General features: G+C 39.5%; 1 protein-coding gene across 7 annotated transcripts in view; it reads left to right on the top strand.

The window, feature by feature from the left end:
* The window catches only part of MTMR1 (myotubularin related protein 1), a 50,969-nt gene extending 32,152 nt beyond the window's left edge, over positions 1–18,817 (top strand). For 6 of the 7 annotated variants that reach the window (XM_037909698.2, XM_037909695.2, XM_037909696.2 and 3 more), the window contains 3 exons: positions 3,466–3,579; positions 5,502–5,678; positions 17,543–18,817. In XM_037909698.2, the coding sequence (XP_037765626.1) occupies positions 3,466–3,579; positions 5,502–5,678; positions 17,543–17,707 (456 nt within the window). In that variant the 3' untranslated portion in view covers positions 17,708–18,817. The remainder of the gene's footprint in view (positions 1–3,465; positions 3,580–5,501; positions 5,679–17,542) is intronic. The other variant, XM_043523026.1, reaches the window with a different exon arrangement.
* The last annotated feature ends 3,054 nt before the right edge of the window (positions 18,818–21,871 follow it).

The raw sequence follows: 21,871 nt of genomic DNA, 5'->3' as shown, positions 1-21,871 counted from the left end.
CACGGGATGCTTTGTCTTGAAAGCTGTTTCTATATCTCACTTTGAACCTTTGCACGCTACCTTTATTCATCTGTATCTCGCTGCTGCTATGGGAAGGTGGAGACTGGGTGAGTTCAGGGAACCCGTGGATTTTATTTATGCCTCAGTTTTTCCAGACCAGTTTACTTGAGCTTTTTAAAGTTTATATCAATATTTTCTACACAACACAGCCCTATCACTAACGTGGTTAAATGGAACTAGGATCTTAATTCCATTTGTTTAAAGGCAAAGCATTTCTTAAAATCCAGAGACTTCTGTTATTTATAAACCTAAATGGTCTATGTCACCCAACTCCTCACTTTCAAAATAAATAAAAATTTTCCTTTATAAATCATAGATAAGGCTGAGAAAGTCTTTTTCGATCATTTAGTTTGTGCCCAGTCGCAATTGCTGGGTTAGTCCTCTAAGCTAAATCCATAAGTGGGTAACAGACTTTGTAGTCATCAAGTCCAGCCCCATGCCCTGGGGCAGGATAAGGAAACCAAGACCATCCCTAACAGGTGTTTGTCCAACCTGTTCTTAAAAACCTGCAATGATGATGATTCCACAGCTTCTCTTGGAAGCTGATTCCAGAGGTTAATTACCTTTCTAGTTAGAAAGCTTTTCCTAATATCTAACCTAAATCTCCCTGGCTACAGATTAAGCCAATTATTTCTTGTCCTGCCTTCAGTGGACATGGAGAATAATTGATTACTGTCCTCTTTGTAACAGCCCTTAACATATTTGAAGACTGTTGTCAGGTCCCCACCTCGGTGGTCTTTTGTTAAGATCAAATATGTCTAGTTTTTTTAACCTTTCCCCATAGGTCAGGTTTTCTGAACAGTTCAGTTGCTTTCCTCTGGGCTCTCTCCAGTTTGTTCACATCTAAAGTGTGACACCCTCCCGCCCCCCCAAGAATTGCAGATACTGTACTGTGCCAGTTGAGTTCTCACCAGTGCTGTGTAGAGTTTGACAGTTATTTCACATGTCTTATATACAATGCTCCAAATTATATTAGTCTTTTTTGCAACTGCCTCTTGTTGATTGTCATTTGGAATTCTAATCCTGTTCTCCAAAGTGCTTGCAACCCTTCACAACTTGGTGAACTCACAAATTTTGTAAGCATATTCACCACCCCCTTATCTAAGTCGCTAATGAAAATATTGAATAGTACGAGACCCAAGGCTGACCCTGGGAGACCCCTCTAGATTTGCCCTCCCTGTTTGATACTGAACCATTGAAAACTACTCTTTTGAGTATGGTCTTTCGATCAGTTTTGCACCCACCTTATAGTAATTTAATCTGGGCCCAATTTCCCTAGTTTACTTATGAGAATGTTGAGGGACTCTGTTGAAAGCCTTACTAAAATCAAGATATATCACCTCTACTGCTTCCCCCCATCCACTAGGCCACCAACCCTGTCAAAGAATTAAATTAGGTTAGTTTGGCATGATTTGTTCTTGACAAATCTATTTTGGCTATTCCTTATAACCCTGTTGTTCTCTAAATGCTTACAAACTGATTGTTTAATAATTTGTTCCAGTATCTTTCCAGGTACCAACATTAGGCTGCCTGGTCTATAATTACCCAGGTGCCTGTTGTTCTCCTTTTTAAAGATAGGTACTACATTTTGCCTTCTTTAGTCCTCTGGGAACTCATCCATCCTTAATAAATTCTTGAAGGTAGTTGCTTGCTTCAGTTATTTCCTTAGGTACCCTAGGATGAATTCCATCAGGCCCTACTGACCTGAATACATCTAACTTATCTAAATATTCTTTAACTCATTCTTTCCCTATTTTGGTTTGCATTCCTTCCCCCTTGTTGTTAATATTAATTGTGTTTGAGTATCTCGTCACCACCTTTTGTAGTGAAGACTGAAGCAAAATAGACATTACACACTCCGCCTTCTTGATGTTATTAGCGCTCCTTCCCTGTTAAGTAAAGGACCTACACTTCTCTTTGTCTTTCTCTTGCTACTAATGTATTTATAGAACTTCTTATTGCCTTTGACAGCCCTTGCTAGGTGTAACTCATTTTGTGCCCTAGCCTTCCTGATTTTGTCCTTACATGCTCGTGCCGTTCTTTTGTACTCCTTAGCAATTTGCCCAGGTTTCCACTTTTTGATTCCTTTTTGATTTTCAGGTCATTACAGAGCTCCTGATGGAGCCATATTTTGGCCTCTTGCTGCTCTTCCTGTCTTTCCTTTGCATTGGGATAGTTTATAGTTGTGCCTTTAAAATGTTTCTCTTTGAAACAAAAAAGGAAAAGAAACTTGGAATGTTGCTAGCTCCATGTCTTGAATACTCACTTCAGCTTCCTGCACAGTATGAAGCTAGAAAGCTACCATTTGAGACTCTGCAAAGACTTCTCATTATTGAGATGATGCTTTTTTCATAGAAGAATAAACCACTCTTTTAAAAAAAATTTCTTCTCCTGTTTAAAAAGTATTTTCCTTTCTCTGTAATTATTTGAGTCCATCCCCATATTGTCTAGAGGCAGAATTACTTTGTCCTATGGACAGGGCAGTTGTGGACAGGCACAGAATACTTAATCTGGTTATTGAGAGAATCCTTTCTCATTTGAATAAATACCAGCCTTTGTAGTTTTATTTATTATTTCAATTTGTAGGGCTCCTAAAATTGCAGGTGTCTTGGATTTTGGTTTCATAATTCTTAAACTTTCTGTAATTTTATACACATTCATATATGGTCGTTGGTACTTTAAAACCTCTAGTTAGTTATGAAGAAAGTATGTAATGGTGAATATTGACATAATACTTCTTTCATTCCAGATGTGAGGGATTTACATTCTAATATGAAAAGGAAGATGGATTAGAGGATTATTCTACATAGTGGATAATAAACTTGAGGGGAGAATTAGGGGACAATGTAAACTGGGTGGAATGAGAAGGGAGTGTTTTTAAATACGTATTTACTATTAAACACGTTGTACATGCAACAATCTTAACTGTTCAATTTATTGTACATTAGTTTAGTAAATAAAGCTCTTAAATGCCCAAAGTGTTTGTTTTTTTAAGATGGCATTCTGTAACAAAAATAACTTGATGCAATGTTTGCAGGACACTGCCAGTCAGGGCTTCTTGGTCCTGTTGCTGGGTGTCACTGTTAACGTTAGCAGATCACTCCATACCTCTGTCTCAATTAACCTCTGTTAAAACAATGGATATAATACTTGCTTACTTTGGAATATTAGTAAAGTGTCATTAGATTTTGCAATGAAAAGCACTATCTAAGTACAATAGAGATGATCAAAATTGCTTAGCATTTCTTAAGATTGTCAATAGATGTAAACCCCACTTTTCAAAAAAATCATCCTTTTCTTGTGAATTTCTTGGTTGTTATCTTATTTATAAGGTTGCTTCTCTTTACTATGGATAACAAAAGTTTAAAATAATTCTAATACATAAAAATCTATACTTTTTTAAAGTTTCCTGCAGCCTTTGAATTCAATGAACTGTTTCTGATCACCATTTTGGATCACCTTTATAGTTGCCTCTTTGGGACTTTTTTATACAACTGTGAACAAGAACGATTGAAAGAGGTAAGTTCTACACTTGCTTTTGTTTGACATGTTGATTTCATGCAGAGGTGCTTTGAGTATGAGACAGAAGAACATTTGAGCCTGTGTTTTAGTGGAATTTGTTGTCATCTAAACTTCTAGAGCTGGCCTGAAAATGAATTTAATGTTATAGATATGAGAAATATGTTCCAAACAGCCCCATAACCAGATGAAGGGCCACTCTACAACCTAGTTGAATTAAAACATTTTTCTAATTATGTCAGGCTCTACACCTTCCACCTCACTGTAGATCATGAACTGCTGTTCCAGATGATGTCCCAGTCCATGCACAAACCTCTAAAACACTTCTTACCAAAATCTTGGCCATCTGTAGAGGAGTTCTATGGTTGATGCAACGTTACCAGTACACTGCAGTCTGGAGAATCATTTGAAGCAGGATTTGATTATTGATGATGGAACATGAGGTTGAAGGATGGGAGAGAATTTAAAATATTTTGGTATTAATGAAGTTAACACTTGCACTCTGAAGCACTTTGCACCTTCTATAATATGCTTCATCCAGTCTCAAAGTATTATTACTATGCTTTAAATGTACATTTGTGGTTGGCCTTCTCCTCTCCGTCACACTTCATGCTTTCAGTAAAATAATTAACTGTCCCTTAGTGTTTGTGTTTAGCTTTGGTATTTTTCTGGCTTGGCTGACTTATCTAGTACAACAAATTGCATGCATACACCACAAGATGGAGCTAAATAATACATTCTTAGTGAGTACGTGATTACCAGACAGCTTTCTTTCACAAATGGATAATTGGATGCAGCTCCCTTTTAAAAAAAAAAAGAGAGAGAGAGCAATTTAACACACAGCTGTAGTAGAAACAGATGCTTTATAGTATTGAAAGAGTATAAAATTGCAAGATAAAGCTGATAACGTTTCAGAATCTGAATTCTTGATTTTATGGTTTTATTGTGATTTTTTTAATTATTATATAGTTTTTTAAAAGTGCAGATAAAGCTAAAACTGGACACTTAATTAAAAGTACAATATTTAGATGGCTGTAAGCAGACAGTGGAAAAAATAGATGACACTCACTTTCCTCAAATACTGTTCTAGTTATTCCAAAGGATACGTGCTTCTCTTAACTGATTTCTAGCTAATTTAATTTTGTCACATTTTGGGTTGGTCAGTGTGTTGTTATGAATATGACCAGCTATGGTTATCACTGCAGGGTTATAAACAGTGTAACACTGATCAGCTCAAAAAGCAAAATAGCCCCCAAATATATTAGAATCTTCATTCTGCTCCTGAACAGTTTTGTGGAGAAATGACAATCTTGCAACTATGTTTGTCTTACAGCTGTTCAGTGACATGGATATTGGAAATGTTCTGAGCACTTACTGAATTGTAGTAAATAAAGTTGTCACTAGCTTCCGTGCCCAGTTAGTGCAGTAACTGGTCTGACTTTTTGGAAAAAAATTTCCCCCAAGGATAACAAAAGGAAATGGTATTTCAAGGCTGCTAAATCTCAACAAATTAAATTAATGTGCCTTTAAATAAATATTGTGTATCAAATAGTTCTTGGAGCAAAAGAACATTACTATGCTAAAATGTAAAGATTTTGAATTACATACATTAGAACCTCAGAATTACAAACTGACCCGTCAACCAGACACCTCATTTAGAACTGGAAGTACACAATCAGACCGCAGCAGAGACAAAGGAAGAAAAAAAAAAAAAAAAGCAAATACAGTACAGTTACTGTGTTCAACATAAACTACTAAAAAAAATGAAGGGAAAAGCTGTATTAAGTCAATGTTCAGTTGTAAACTTTTGAAAAAATAATCATAACATTTTGTTCAGAGTTACGAACAACCTCTGTTCCCAAGGTGTTCATAACTCTGAGGTTCTACTGTATACTAAAATGCCATTCTTTTTATTTATTCAGGAGATAAGTACAAAGACTGTATCTTTATGGTCCTACATTAACAGTCAACTAGATGAATTTAGTAATCCTTTCTATGTAAACTATGAAAACCACGTCCTGTATCCTGTTGCCAGTCTGAACCATTTGGAACTGTGGGTAAATTACTACGTCAGATGGAATCCAAGAATGAGGCCACAGGTATGGGTGCTTTCAGTTAGCTACTTTTGCCTTGTAGTGAAAAGTGAACTGAGCAAACAGACTTTGAAACGTTTTTAATTAATTAATTAATTAAAGTTTTTAATTTTGAATGGTCTCCTATCTGAATGGTAGAGTGGTGCTCTAAAATATGACGTGGTGGTGTTTATAAAACCTTACTGTCTCGCTGTTTTCATCAAAATCATAAGTGGAATGAACTATGGAAGAGGAGAGTTGCAGTATTCTTTTACTGAAGATTACTGATTCTTCTTTTGCTCCTGGACTGTTTTCCATGGCATGACAAATTTCTCAGAATGTTCCACTTTGCTTGTTATGATGATGCTCAGGAGATTATTGCAAACACACGCACACACGCAAACACACACACACGCAAACCTCTGTGCCTTATGTTTTCCAATATAATCATCAAAGTCCAAACACATGCAACAGCTTCTCGCATTAATAAATATAATGGATCGTGTAATCACAATTTACCAAGATCACCTTTTCTATATTTGGTCAGTATAGTTTCCGATCCTGTTAGCCTGTCAGTAGAAAAGATCATCCCCATTTTTATTTAATGGACCTTATGTCTTCTTCAGAGATAAAAAATAAAATGTGAAGTTCTTAGGGGATCACTGAAGATATTAAAAGAATGGACCTTTCCAACTACTGATACGTTGGTTTAGTTTAGTGACTCTTCACATGATTCTTTCTTTTGTCCTGTTTTATGCTAGAATAAGGGAAAATAAAGTATTTAACATTAACAGGGAGCCCACTGAGGGGTAGTTGTACAAGGCGACTTCATAAGTTGCTTTATCAAACTGCAAAAAAAATCTTCTTTAATCAAGTGGGAAATGTTTGTAGTGTTTTGGAAGTCCACTGAAAAGAGAAATGATCCAATACATGGGTATAATTGAGGATGAAGGCCAGCCCTTTAGTATGTGTAAGAAGGGGTGTTTGAACTCCTTGATGAGCCCATCAACTAATTAATCTTTTTGGTAAGAAGAGAAACTCACAAGAATTAAAGGGCAGTATTTGAATCAGTCAATATGTCAGTTAATGCATCTTTAGTTTTTCTGAATTGCGGAGACTTGGATTTTCAAAAGGGCCCGTGGGTGTTAGGCACCTAACTTCCATTGACTTTCACTGGGAATTGGGTATACAATTCCCTTGGGCTCTTATTTGACAATTCCAGAATGAATCTATTGTAAAATAGTAACTTTCTATAACCATTTTCTTCTTACTCCATTCTTGACCATCTCTGAATATCTGTTAATTGTCAGCAATTCTCTGCTTTGAAGCTATAGGATTCCAACTAAAGCCTGAACATATTGGAAGACAGTGCGTGTTTAAAAATCACAACCAGCCAGGATATTTAGAGTTTATAGAGATTGTGTTCTGTGAACAAGGGGCTACTTATAACTTACTATAGCAAGTGGTGGCTGAGTGCACCAAGGATTGGCAACACTAATTTGATATTATAGTAGTACCAACAACTTCAATAGTAGGATTATGGCCCCATTGTGCCAGGGTCTGTGCAGTTGGGGACAAACAGTGCCAGCCACAGAGAGTTCACAGTCTACGTGTATGACAATGCAGTGGGTGGATAGAATGGACAAATGGGGACATCTTTTGCTGGGAACCTTCTCACTAAATTGTGTTGCAGTAAGACAGACACTTCTTTGTTCTTGAGCAAAAACCTGTTGCTCCAAATTGAAATTGGGTTGCTTTTAATCCTAAATACAATTGATTCTTCCTCATCCCAACAAAATCAGGTGGCCCATACTACTTGATCCTAGAACACTGAATCTGTTGATGAAGAAGAGAATTTCAGAATTATTCTTTCCTCCCTGAATTGGAAAGATTGCCATTTGTACTCAACTTGTGGGAGACCTGCTCGTACATTTTAGGTACTCTATTCTTTCTAGGCTTACCCTCTGCTTTTCACTTCCAAATGCCTCCATGCCAACCCACAATAGGTATGATAATGCAACCTCCTGGAAAATGCTCTCAGAATTCTCCAATTGAGGTCAGGTCCCTCCTTTTTTCTTATTTTTATAGTACTTTTCAAATTAGCTTGGTACATTTCTGGTTTTCAGCTATCTAGCATCTGTAAGTATCCCTTTCTTGGACCCCTGTTGGCTAGATTTTTGTATTTCAGAAGACAGGGCAAATCCTTTAGAAAGACCGTTCTTCCTAGAACACAGCTTCTGTAGATGTAGTATTTCAAGGCATGAACCTTTGTCAGTCATGTCTGCAGGTCATGATTAAAGCCTTGAAACCTTTGAACTGCAAGCCCTACACTGCTGTATGAAAAAGGATTTATTTTGGTCATGAAAATTCCATAATCTCTAATTTTCTATTAGGACGTACTTTAAAGTTTCATTTTGTCACTAGCTAGTATCATCCATTTGTATTTAGGTTGTGACTGTATCTTCTCTTCCAAAAGCAGGTTTTTTCTCTAAGGCCAGCTTCCTTTTATGCCTTCTACTATAGCCACCTTATCCCTCCCTCTGGGAACTGTAACAACTTTCTGAATTGTTAATATTTGTCAGCTTTACTTTTCTTGATGACTTTTCTACAGGCTGTGTTCTTCTGGAAGCGAGGCTGTTATGAATAAAGCAGACATCTTGAGATCCCTAAGCTATTAATTTGTTCAAATAAGTAGTTTTGCAAGTTTGTTCATCTTTTTATTTGTTTAAGTCCTTGGTCCAAATACAAAAGTGACAGTGTTTGTAAACATAGGCATTCAAATTAGATGGTGAAATGTATACTGTGTGCTTGTTATAACAAATCTATCCCCTAGCACTTCTATACTAGAAGCATAGGAGATAGCACTAATCCAGTATGACAACTCATTTGTTCCTATCAGTATGTTTTTACTGAGAGCCCTCGATGTACTTGATTTTGTACAAAATGCAAAAGATAACACTCTCTCTGAGAGAGAGCTTGTGTTATAGGCAAAGCCGCTGGTGCTGCCTAAAGTCAGGATTGCCCGACACTTCCCACTATGGGAGGCTGTATTTAGTTGCTTACAGCTTTGCTAAAATGTGAACGTTTGGGCTGAAATTTCTGATATTCTGCATCTATCACCGATTGCATTTTTCCCAGTGCAAGCTTTGTGTCTCTGCAGCCTTCATTTGGCCCTTTGTGGGTATGTATTATCAAAGTGTGATCATATTATTAAATACTACTTTTTCTACAGCACCGTACCTCATTGAGTGCATAGGATGGACCTGTTCTGGGAATGCTCTGGGTTGTATAGTGAGAGACTGTTTGTTTGTTTGTAGGACGGCAGCCTCATTTCTTACACTAGTTGAAAAGAGAAGGAGAAAGGGCGGTCTCATGGTTGAAGTGGTGGAATTTTGTTTCCCTGGGGAATTTGCATCTGTCCTTGCCCCTGACGCAAACTTCCTATGTGATGCTGGGCATGTCACTTAAAATCAAACTTTTCATAGGTGGCCACTGATTATGTGTTTGTTGTTTTGTGGGTGCCTGGCTTGATACCCCAAGATCCTATTTGCAGAAGTGTTAAGCATTTACAGCTGCAACTGAAGTCAGTGAGAGCGGGAGCAGTGTGAACACAAAGTGCTATGGAATGCTAATTATTATGAAAAATCAGGTCCTAATAGGGTGACCAGGCAGCAAATGTGAAAAATTGGGAGAGGAGGTGGGGGGGTAATAGGAGCCTTTATAAGAAAAAGACCCAAAAATTGGGACTGTCCTTATAAAATTGGGACATCTGGTCACCCTGGGTCCTAAGCATCTCAAAGTGGGCATCCAAAATTAGTGGACACATTCAGCCTTAATCACTCTGTACCTCAGTTCCCTGTCTGTAAAATGGGGATAGTTATACCACCACACTTCACAGGGGTGCTGTGAAAATAAATTCATTAATATTTGTGAAGCTCTTAGATACTGTAGTGATGAGCACTACAGAGAAGTTGAGGAGGAAGTGAATAATTCTGCCTCCCGAGTAGGGTTTGGATAGTGTACGGTAAATAAGACCTAAAATTGAACAGTGGCAAGCAAACAAAATATTGAACAACTGCTTATTTTGTACACTGAATGAGGCATCGGTCCTATGGGAAAAATAATATGTGGTCATATAATTAAAGACAGTCATACTGCATATGCACAAGAGGGCTAAACTGCCATCTCCTAACTTCCGGATTCTTGGCTTTGTGACCCTAGTGTTATTTTGTCATAGTTTGTTAGATGTCATTCTAAACAGACTGTAGATTTGATCAATGAAGTTAACTTTTAGAGCAACACTTGCACTTATGCCTGCTCATGCCACACATAGCACTGAGCAAATGGTGTGCCGTCTCCTTCACCCAGTGCTGCCAATTCATATAGGCAAGCTCTGACCTGCAGCCCTCCTGCCGTTTTAGGCCCAGGCCTCACTTGAGCAGGCACTGTCAGTTCTGGGTAGCTTTGTAACTGGGAGTTAATACGTGCCCATAAAACACTGACCTACTGGTAAGTGCATTTGCACCCAGATGTAGCTGCAGAGGTGTAAGACTAATGCAGTAACACCTTTCTTCACTTGATCTTACCTTCCTTTCCATTTCTTCTTTTCTTTCCAGCCACTCCTCAAACTCTCCGCCACAGCTTTTAAATCTATACAGTAGTTTCCAAGAGCCGTATGTCAGTTTGCACACACTAAGTTTCAGATTCACTAGTGACTACTTTTCATGTTGGCTTGGTGTAGTTGACACAACTTTATAAAAAGTCTGTTGTGTTGATTACTACTGAAAAATACTGCTCTCATCATGGTAGATGGACTTTACATGTGAGTATGTCGTTAGCGAGGATTTTAAAAGCAGCTCGATCAGACTTCCTGTTCTTTTGTGAAGAACAAAAAAATGAACTGAAAAACATTGTCTTCTTACGGCACGAAGAGTGTATTTTTGAAAAACTGACTGATATAGTCTGAATCAAGCAATGAATTTAAAGTAGTCATTTTCCTCTGCAGCCTTTCGTCCCTGTTGCTAAAATAGATAAAGTATGCTCATGGAAAGAAGAAAAAATGCATTCACAGCTGAACAATTTTCAAGTGAATGACTGTCCTTGAGCTAGTACAATAATGAACTAGATATCTATCCAATTAAGAACTGGTGGTACTGTAAGTGAATAGCTGTTATGACTTCTTTTAAACTACGCCTTGTGCTTACAAATATTGTTATCCAACAGTACTTCAAAATACTGAAGGATTTCATTTGAATGAAAAAATGAATGTCTATAAAGAAAATGGACGCAAAAACTTCAGGAGACCAAGATTTGACATGTTTAAGAAACAAAGTTCTCTTTTACATATGTACTTCAGTGGGGGTGGCCCTTTGTTAACTGTGAAGTGGCTGTTCCTTTTGAGTTATTTTGTCTTCAGGACAGTAGACTCTCCTGGAGAATGTATGATGATGATTTTTTTTTAAAGGACACATGTTACTTAAAAGACAGTAGAAATACCTAAATACTTTACTAATATTTTTCAATATAAGAAACAGCAGTGGAAATGAACTCAGCTGTAAGTGGGATTGTGATTAGGAAGTTGGGAAGAGAGGTGGGCCACAAGACATTCTCTCTCTCTCTCTCTCTCTCTCTCTCTCTCTCTCTCTCACTCTCAAGAGCGAATTCATGCTATTAAATAGTTGAAAATCCCTGGGTTAAGCAAACCTCTCCTTTATGTCGTAAGTCAAGTTTCCTTTTCCCCCTCCTACATCTTCAATGTTGCAAGTACATCCTTTGCCTTCCCCTTTGAATTGTCAGTCTGCATAGTGCTTTTAGATTTCATCGGTAACAAAGCATTTAGTACTGACATGTTATAAAGCCACTGCACGGTTGCAAGAGAAAATAGACACACACACCCAGGCAGGACAGCAAGAGGGAGATAATGGAACATGCGAGAAGGAAATGGAGTGGGTAGGGGGTACAGAATACTACAGGAGAAAAAGCAGCATCCTAGAGACATAGAAGGGTAGAGTAAGTCAATCATGACAGATAAGGGATATAGGCAGCCTCTGAGGGCATTGAGTGGGTGGAAGAGGAGGAATGGGAGTTAGGGAGGGGACAACAGCATACAGATTTATGACAAAAGGGCTGCCACTTGATTGCTGATGTCACATTATTGAAGGTAAAAAAAGATCCTGAAGCTTCACTACAGCAACAGAAGTTAGTCAGAAGAAAGTTCCCTGGACCAACCTTTATGGAGGCAATTAGCTCAATTAAGGGCTAAGGGCCAGTAGTCAATGGTGCTATGTCGACAAACACCAGCCAAAGATCTGGCCTTAAATCTCCACTGCTTTGTACTGCTGGCCAACCCCTTCACATTGCCCTACTCTGCTTATCTTTCTAGATACTAAAGGTTTAATTGATGATTTTTTGGTAGTTTATCAGTTTCTAATGCTCTTTTCCTAAGAGTTTAGAATAATTCGAAAATCTGCTTTTATTTCTCATAAATGGTCAAATGAACAGTAAGTTCTTTGATCAGCTTCACACTTTGAAATATGTTAATGTGTAATAAAGTAACTATGATATCTGTTAATTTCACTCTTAGTAAAATATTTTGATAAATCATGGAAGTGAAATTGAGAGTGATTTATCATTTGTTTAATCACTTGGGATATTTATTGGGACTAATGGCATTCATATATTTGTAGCTTAATCAAACTACAGAAAAAGGAAGTGCCCTCTTTTCTGCTCAAGAAGAGGTCTGGGACATCAGTCCTTGGGAGATACCTTTCTTCTACCTTCGAAGAAGGATCTGTTCTGTGTGTTCCCCCACAATGCCGCTGATACTGAGGGTGATGAACAAAATCAGACAGGCCTGGCCAAAGTTCTCGTAATAGTCGCTCAATCTCCCGAACGTTCCTCATCTCCTGTCACAGGATGTGGGTCCTGTGCCTCATCCCATCCTAGTGCTACTCCACCTCAGGATGTGGCTCCTTGATTGTTCATGGGGTTAGAATCCCCCTGCTCTATGGAAGAGCAACGGGTGTCACTGAATAGTAGAAAGAGGTCAACCGGTACCGCTTACCAGCAGAAATGGAGGAGATTCTTCCATTCGGGTGATGTTGTCGCTACCTCCTGCCTGATATTATGCTACTGTTACCTGCACACATTAGGGCACCCCACCTTTTCCCAGTCCATAGGGCTCCAGGCGTAACCCAGTTAATTTAGGCCCCCCCCACCTTTTCCCAATTGGTGGGGCTCCAAGCAAAAAGCACCTACCCGTACCCAATCTGTAGGGCTCAGGGCCACCTGTACCCAATTCGTAGGGCTCAGGGTATAACTAACCTGGTTAATTTAAGTACCCACACCCTTTACCAATACGTAGGGCTCCGGGTGCATACTACTTCTGCAGATGTGCAGAACCTTTTACCAGTGAAAGAGCCTTACACAGTAATATCCTGATCCTCTATTAACAATTACCAAGCAGAATACACATTAAGCATACAACGCCATTCTCACCAATCCTGATCATGCAAGCGGACTTCCCCTGTTGGCCAGGCAAGATTGGTCTTGTCTGAGTCCTAGTTGCTGCATGTCAGGGTCGTGCAGAGGATTCTTAACAGCTCTGGTCTTAGGCTATGTCTTGTGGGCGAGTTCTTCTTCTTCCAGGTCTTTCCTCCTTCTTCTTCTTCTTCCCAGCTAGTCTCCTTCTTGGACCGCAGTTTATATAGTGAAACTTGTCCTGCTTAGCTATACCTTAACCAATCATTTTACTCAAATCTATCTAACATATTGTACCATAATTTTCCAACCAATTATATCCCACTACCCTAATTAACTTACACTGAGAAAAATTAATTATACAGCAGACAGAAACAATTAAAGAACCAGACAGAGACCATACAGATAAACAATAGAGAAGTGGGGACCATAATGACAAAGCAATAAAGAAATGAGAATTTCACAACCACAACTATTGATAAGTGATTTCTTGACAGACAGAAAGCTTTAACCAACTTAAGATCTGTTTCTTTATCTGGTGATAGTGGGTACCATTATGATGGGGTCTCCTTCTTAACAGCCTGGTTTAATGTAATTTAGATGAATGTGAAGATGTGACTTCTTGTTTCTCAGCTAATGGCTGCTGCTTGGGTGCTCTTTTAATCTGGCTGCAGACAAAGGCCTTATCCTTACACTACTCTCAGTAATCTTGGATTATCTGTTGGTTCTGAAGACATCAGGGGTCTCAGTTAGTTCAGTTAAGCTCCTTTTGGCCGCAGTATCAGCCTTCCTTCTTCTTGTAGAAGGATCCTCCATTTTTGCTCACCTGGTATCATTTGGGTTTATTAAGGGTTTGGAGAATCTCTACCCTCCACATTAGGGACCCTACCCCAATCTGGCACCTCAGGTTGGTACTCAGTTTCTTTACGTGACCTCCATTTGAACCAATGGCAGTCTGTCTTCTGCTCCATTTATATATGAAGACATTCTTTTTAGTAGCCATCACGTTGGCTTGTAGGGTTGAAGAAATGGATGCCTTGATGGCAGATCTCCCCCTTTATGTTATTCTTCAAGGACAGTGTCTTTACCTCCACACAGTGAATCCCTACCTAAGGGTCTGTTGGAATTCCACCTTCATTTTTTCCACCTCCATGTATTCATTTTCCAGTTTTCATGCCCTATATTTTAGAAGAGCACTGGATTTCTACCTAGTATTGAGAAAGTCACCTAAGTGCTTCATTTCCTTCACAGATAGATCCAAGGTGTCCTTGATCTCTGCTCAGAGACTACTGAGATGGATATCTGGATGTATTATCACTTGTTATGTGGATGCAAGCGTTCATCCTCCCCACCCCCCAAAGGTGATAGCACATTCAACCAAATCATAGGCAACATCTACAGCATTACTTAAGAATGTGCCCGTATCTGAGCTGTGTAGGGCTGCTATCTGGGCTTCAATACGTATGTTTTCAAAACATCACACCCTGATTTACGCTGCCAGATCCAATGCAACACTTGTTTCTGCAGTGGTATCTTCAGTTCTGGTCTCAATTTCGAAACTCCCTCCTCCATCTGTGGATTCTGCTTAGAAGTCACCTGAAGTGGAGCATCCAAAGGGACACTGCTCAAAGAAGTGGTAGTCACCTTGTGCAATAACTATGGTTCTTCGAGATGTGTCCCCGTATGGGTGCTCCACGACCTGCCCTCCTTCCCCTCTGCTAGGGGACAGTTGGCGGGAGATGGAACTGAGGGCAGTTCACCCGCGCACCCCTATAAAGTCTTGGTGCCTGGCATGCGGAGGCCTGGGGTGCATGCATGGGCTGAATGGACACTGCTAACTGAAAATCTCCAATCAAGGGCTTGAGAGGCACATGTGTGCCTAGGGAGACACATTTCTAAGACCTGCAGTTACCGCACAAAGTGAGTAACCTCTTCTGCCAATTACTGGAGCACCATCCCTTCTGTGCAGTGAATGAGGCAGGAAAATGTTGGTGGGGAACAGTCTGTGGTAATGTAATTAAAGACTGTATCATACTGCATACGCGAGGGGGCCACCGTACAGTTGCACAGATAACCTAATTCTGGCATTACCTAACTTTTGAATGCTTGACTTCGTAACCATGTTCTTTGTCCATATTTTTTTGTGTATAATGTGAATATACGGTGCCTTAAATGATGTGTTTTAAATTTTGTAGACTTCATTATTGTGACTTTTACGTAATTTATTAATGTACCATCCTTTCAGATTGAAGCATGGGAGGGACAGGAAACTGTGCATGAGATTGTGAGGTGTTCTTTCCTAGTTTAGGTGTTAGGGAGGACAGAAAAGTAATACAGCCAGCATCCTCCCTTTTAAATGCTATACATAATGTCTGTATTCAGCAATGTTCACGCAGTGTGTCCTGCACAGATCTGTAGCAAGGTTCTACTAAGTCTGTTGTCTGAAACTGCTTTTCATGATTCTGGCTTGTTCAGTGGGACACCTAGGTGATATATGTGACAAGGTGTTCAAGCCTGTAAAAGAAAGATGTTGCACATTACAATGGTCCATGATTATGCTGTTCAGAAACCAGGCGTGCAAAGCCCCTGTGGCCTAGGGCCCAGTGCAACACAACAGCTAAATCATTCTCTTATGGACCGGAGCTCTAGGGTAGGAAGAGTATCCACAAGGATGAACTCTGGTAGAACAGCAGGTTTTTTCTTATTGAAAAGCGTAGTGGCCACTGGAAAAAAATTCTTGCTGTCCATTAAATTGAGTTCCTATCTACATGCTGTGGTACAGCATCTCGGTGTTACTTGGCTGTGGAAGTTAATTGTTATAAATGTATTTCTAATATGCCCTGTCAAGAAACCGGTAGTGTGCAGTGACTGTCTGCCTTGTTGAAGGTTTGTGAAGACACCCTCTTTATGTTGCAGTTGATATCAGCATGTACATGTGAGTGGAGGATGCTGACCTAGTGACTTCCAGGGTATCAGAAGTGGCATGAGCAAACTTCCTCTTTCCTGGACACAGCCCAGCTCTAGGAGTTTCATGCTTACCCCTGTAGCTCTGGAATCCTTTTTGAGCAGTAACTAGCAGTCAGGGATGAATGCCGTTCTCTCGAGCCAAACGTTTCATAGGTCTAGGCTACCCTATCACTTCTAACAGCCCTAGAGTTCCCCTCTAGTCTTCTGACAGCACTTACAGAATATCTGTCTTCCTTACTCTAGATAGTTGTAAACAGTTCACAGCTTGGTAAAGTACAGTGTAGACTAAGTCTGAAGTTTTGGCAGTTTTCCGGCTGTTTCATTATCGTTGTCGCACTTTGGAAGATCACCCTGGGCTTTGTCTAGGGCAGCAGATCTAGTGAGAAAAATGGGGTTAAAGGAGTGTTCCTCTTGCCCAGCTGTGTTCCACTGCTTCAAACAGACATGAAACAATGCCTTTCATAACTCTAAGAAAAGCACGCCGCCAAAGACAGCGATGTCTTCAAGGCTCCCTTCAGAGGCCACTGAAAGGGCAAAAGACACCACTCCTGAACCTGCTTCTGTGAAAGGCTTCTCAGTGCATGAATCTGGGAGGCCTGCACAGGCAAAAGCCTTTTTTCTACCTCTGTGACGATGACTGATGCTAAATCCCAGGCTGAGAGGGGTTGAATGCTTGTAAAGCTGCCCTGTACAAAACCATGGAAATATGTTCCATTGGCAAAGGATCCAATTTCTTTGGATGGAGCCAAGGAAAACACTAAGTTGGCTGTTCTCTGGAGCAACACGTTAAGAAAAGGCCTTGTGTGATCAACTTCCCTGAAATGTGGAGGTCCTGAGAGGGACAGGACCTTCTCAGGCTACAGCCAGTCACTCGTGTGTGCAAAGCACTATGGGGCAACTTTGAGGGATATGGCCTCTTTTTCTAAATTCCATCTTTGGTATTGAATTGTGGACCAGTGTTTGTATTCTGGTGCAAAATGCTTTTCATTTATTCTTAATTTACTTTTTATTTATTTTTTTTAAAAATTCATCTCACCGGAGAAGAGAGACTCCTGGTGAAGGCATTTCATACATTCATTGACAGTAATATTGGTAAAATTGATTAAAAATACAGTATCAAAGTAACTTGCTTTTCCTTAGTCATCCTTTACTTCCCCCCTGCCCTTGTCTTTGGGTATCCCTTCAATAAATGTGTACAGCCTCCTGAATAGGGCCCCTACGAACTCAGTCATGATCGACTGGGGAGAGAGGGGAAGTTGACTCGAGTATTTATCATTTGAAATGTTAAATAAAGAAATAGTCACTCCAAATATTGAGATGTAATGAAATTTACAAGAAGCTTGGGGTTTCTTATGTCACAATAGAAGAAAATAGCAGATGTATTATTAACTGAGAACTTAACTAATTATTATAATAAAAATAGCTCTCTTCTGTTAAACCACCAGATACCAATTCATCAGAATCTTAAGGAGCTACTTGCCATCAGAGCTGAGCTTCAGAAGAAGGTGGAAGACTTGCAGCGTGAAGCTGCTACACGATCCATTTCTTCATCATCAGCTAGAGGGTCGTCATCTTCTCACTCAGCCTCACCAGTGCGCACTTCTGTCTGATGTGCAACAACAGCCATGTAAAACCATTCCTGTCAGGTGATCAGCGTATATATGCTTTGAGGCGGGTGGAATATTTTCCCTGTCTCCCAAGGATTGTGAGTGACTTATAATTGCTATCAATCTACATGCCTTACTCTTTGTGTCTGTTGCTGTTATGATGAGGCCAAAAAGAGCTTCAGGAGTTGTGATGGTATTTTCTAAAGCTGGCAGTTCCCGTATGTGTTTTGACATCTCTCGCTAAATCATCAATTGTAAAATTAACTTTATTTTGAGCAACCAACAATTTAACCATCTTAAAAAGGAACCCATCTGTCAGACAGATAATGTAAGAGGCTTTTTGCTGCCTTGGGTACAGAGGCTGGTTGAGAAACCCAAATGAAATGCCATGTAATGTTTGTGCTGAATCAACATGGAGAGAAATTTACTGAATGGGAGCTCTTTATTTAATGCAGTACATTATTTTTATCTAGCGCAACTGCTAATATTCTTGGGGACATATATAAGTAATGCACTTTGAAACAGATTTTAAATTAAGTATTTTTCAGTGCAGCCAATTTTACATTTTGAGTAATTATGCCATTAAGAATGGATGGTAATGAAGGTAAACAGGATTTGCCAATTAATACACACCTACTGGTACTTGTATGATGTAATATATTTGGTAAAGCATGGATTTTAATTTTTTTAATGCCTTTTTTTACAAGTTTAAATAAATCTTTTGACTGTTTATTGTCCTGTTTTACCCTCATGAATAAGGGGTAAGCTTAATCAGGTCTGTCTTGAACTCAGTAACTTGTTTTCTAGCAAGTGGTTACAATTTGGATTAGAACATCGAACCGTGTAAATTGTATAGTCTGTATAGTTCCACATATTTTAAGTGTGTCCTGTTAAACGTATACACACAAAATCCAATTTATGTACATGCATATGTGATGTTAAACATGCATACACTTGATTTGCATGTTATGGGTTCAGAAAATTGATCCAGCCTCTCCAAATGTTTTGGAAGATATAAACTGTTATAACTTCGATGTTTTTAAATAATAGGATCTTAATTGGTTTCCTTGAAATAATAAAGCCTGTTGGGTTGGGTTTTTTTTTTTAAATGCTGCCAACGTTTTCTCTGTTTTCAATCATTTATCCATATTGTATATAAAATCCTTATTTCTCATTTTATTCCAATTCCCCCCGCCCCCCCAAAAAAACCCCATTGTTGTTTCAGAACCGTCTGATCAACGCCATTAGTGACATGAAGCTTTTTAAAAAACAATTCTGCAGCTGCTTTCTCAGCAGGCGTGGAAGTAAAACGAGCTTGAAATTCCCCTTTATTTTTTCCTTCCTACTTGACCAACGTTTCACAAGAATCGCAAGCTCCTCCTTTGAGTAGTCAAGATATCGTGACTTCACTTGCTGGTCTTGAGCTGTATGATTCAAGTGCTGCTGGGAGGAATTAACCCTGTTTCTGAAGAATCGATCGGTTCTATGCACTAGTTGTAGTTCTTACTGTACGTGGATAGCCATTGTCCAGCTCTGCTGGAAGGAGGACAAGAGACCCTGGATGTGGTTTAGGCTGCAACTTGATTCCTCACTGTCCAGGAGTACCTTGCAGATAAAATTGTACAGTGCAGGTAATTCCATACTTGTTTACACGCAACCAGGAGGTGGGGGAAGGGCTGCCGGCAGCCCTCCCCCTTTATCCATCCAGGTCTCTAGCCAACCTGCTAGCCGCTCAGTTTAAGGCACCCTGCCTATACCCTGGGACATCAGCACCCCTGCCTCGAATTAGGTGGGGAGGGGGCTATAAAGGAGCAGGGGGTTAACTCCCTGTTATTCTAATCATCGGAGCCCTAACCTCCCTACCCTCACAGTTTCCACTCTAAATCCTGTACCAGTCCATTTTATCGGATGATGGGATCCCTTCCCTATAGAAAGAAAAGGAGGACTTGTGACACCTTAGAGACTAACCAATTTATTTGAGCATGAGCTTTCGTGAGCTACAGCTCACTTCATCGCATGCATACTGTGGCTGTAGCTCACGAAAGCTTATGCTCAAATAAATGTGTTCGTCTCTAAGGTGCCACAAGTCCTCCTTTTCTTTTTGTGGATACAGACTAACAGGGCTGCTACTCTGAAACCTTCCCTACAGAGTGTCTGCACTGAACATGCGCCACAAGGAGGCACCAGCAATTAGCTTGGCTGTGCAGTGAGGTCACTGTACTAAATATGCCGTTGTGCCACACTCCTTTTCCCCAGTTCTGTGCACTTCTGTACATAACGATGTCCTGTATAACACAAACTGGTGAGTACTTCTTTTGCAAACGTGAGCTGTGTTGATAGAAGTTCTGTGTCCAGTCTTCTCAGTTCATTATACACAGTGCATGACGTTGCAATGTGTCCTGTTTATTTGTGATGGGAAAATTTTTATAATAGTTTATATACCTGAAGCAGAATAGTTCGAGAAGGACCAAGATGCCACATCTGTTAATCTAAATCGGGCCTTTCATAAGAGATCATTAAGATGGAAGATGGTTTTTATATAAAAACAACACTATAAAACAATATACCATCAGTGAATTTTATACAGTCAAAATATGTTGAGTTGTGAATTTAAACTCCTTAGTACTTCAAATTTAGCCTGGCGTTTTAACGGTCTACTGAAATAGAGCATGCTGTTTCTAAAATGAAACCTAAAGAAAGTAATTTGAAATTTTCTCTTTATTGGAGCTAGTGATCATGAAAGATTGTGCTTTGGAATAACTGTAGCACTTTCAGATATTAAAAGTTATATGCTCACAGCTACAATGTATGGATTCGTTTTTATACAGAAAAGTGTCACTCATTCTTACGAATAGTCTGTATGTGCCACAGGTTTCAACATACCCAAGTGACCCTGTCATCGCAAGGATAACATGAGGGATCCTCCTGATACAATAGGAGTAATAAGCAAAATTGACTTTATGTAGACACTTAACTCAGTAGTTTTCAAACTGAGGCTTTTTTGTATTTCTGTTGGTCAAAGTGTGGTTTTGCTCTGGAAAGTGACAAAGTAAAATGATCTCTCAGCTCTGCTCCCTTTGTGAGCATTCAGCATCTTATCCTTCTAAGTGACCAAATTAATTATTACTTTTTACTCCTGTTAACACAGTAGAGCCAACGCCATTTTGTGAGAGGAAGCAAGGTTCAGTTCTGACTGGTGCATCTTCAATGGAATTGTTAACTGTGTTCCAGTAGCTGGATCAAAATTTGTCCTCTGTTACACCAGGACAAATCTACTGAAGACAAAGGAAGTGTGTACAGGCATAGGCTGGCAGATTTGACCAGTAGAATCTTTTATTGCAAAAGATGACGTACAAGTGGGGAACCACGTCTCAGGAAATTCCAGAATGGGTCTGAAGCACTGGGTAGGTAGTTAAATCTAAACTCACCAAATTTTTTAAGAAAAGGAGGACTTGTGGCAGGACTACAGCTCACTTCATCGGATGCATGATGTGATGAAGTGAGCTGTAGCTCACGCAAACTTATGCTCAAATAAATTTGTTAGTCTCGAAGGTGCCACAAGTCCTCCTTTTCTTTTCACGAATACAGACTAACACGGCTGCTACTCTGAAACCAAATTTTTTAAGGTGTCAGGGCAATACAGAAGTCACATTTCAGAGCTGAATGACACTTTGTGAAACCTTTTTTCCCCCTCGTTGGTTAAGTTTTGTTTTTTAAACAGAATTAAACACCCTTTCATTTTTACTAAACTGATAAATATAGTCTTCTCCAACTGTTCCCACAGCCCTCCTCCCCCGCAGCTATACCCTATCTCCCAGTCAAGGAATTAAGGCTGATATGATAAATGTTTATATTTGCTTCCTTTTTATTTATTTATGTTTTATAAAAAAGCTATTCAGTCTTTCGCATGGATTTAATAAAGCCAGAATGACTGGCACTCCTAGGTGAAAATAAGGGCTAAGAGCTTTCCCAGTCCACAACTGAGCCCTATAAGGGAGACATCCAGCAGAACAGGTAAGGCAAGATGTGAAATTCATGATATTTGTACACACCAACTTTTATATACAAATTCTAAAAGGAAGAAAAGGGTGCACCCCCATTTTTGTACATGTCACCTTTAAACCAAAGTAAGTATTATCACTGCGCCAGAATTCTCCTGCCCATCTA

This window comes from Chelonia mydas, chromosome 9 (genome assembly GCF_015237465.2).
Source record: "Chelonia mydas isolate rCheMyd1 chromosome 9, rCheMyd1.pri.v2, whole genome shotgun sequence".
Lineage (NCBI taxonomy): Eukaryota > Metazoa > Chordata > Testudines > Cheloniidae > Chelonia > Chelonia mydas.
Note: the sequence above shows the minus strand (reverse complement) of the source record. Positions and strands in the feature narration are given on the sequence as shown.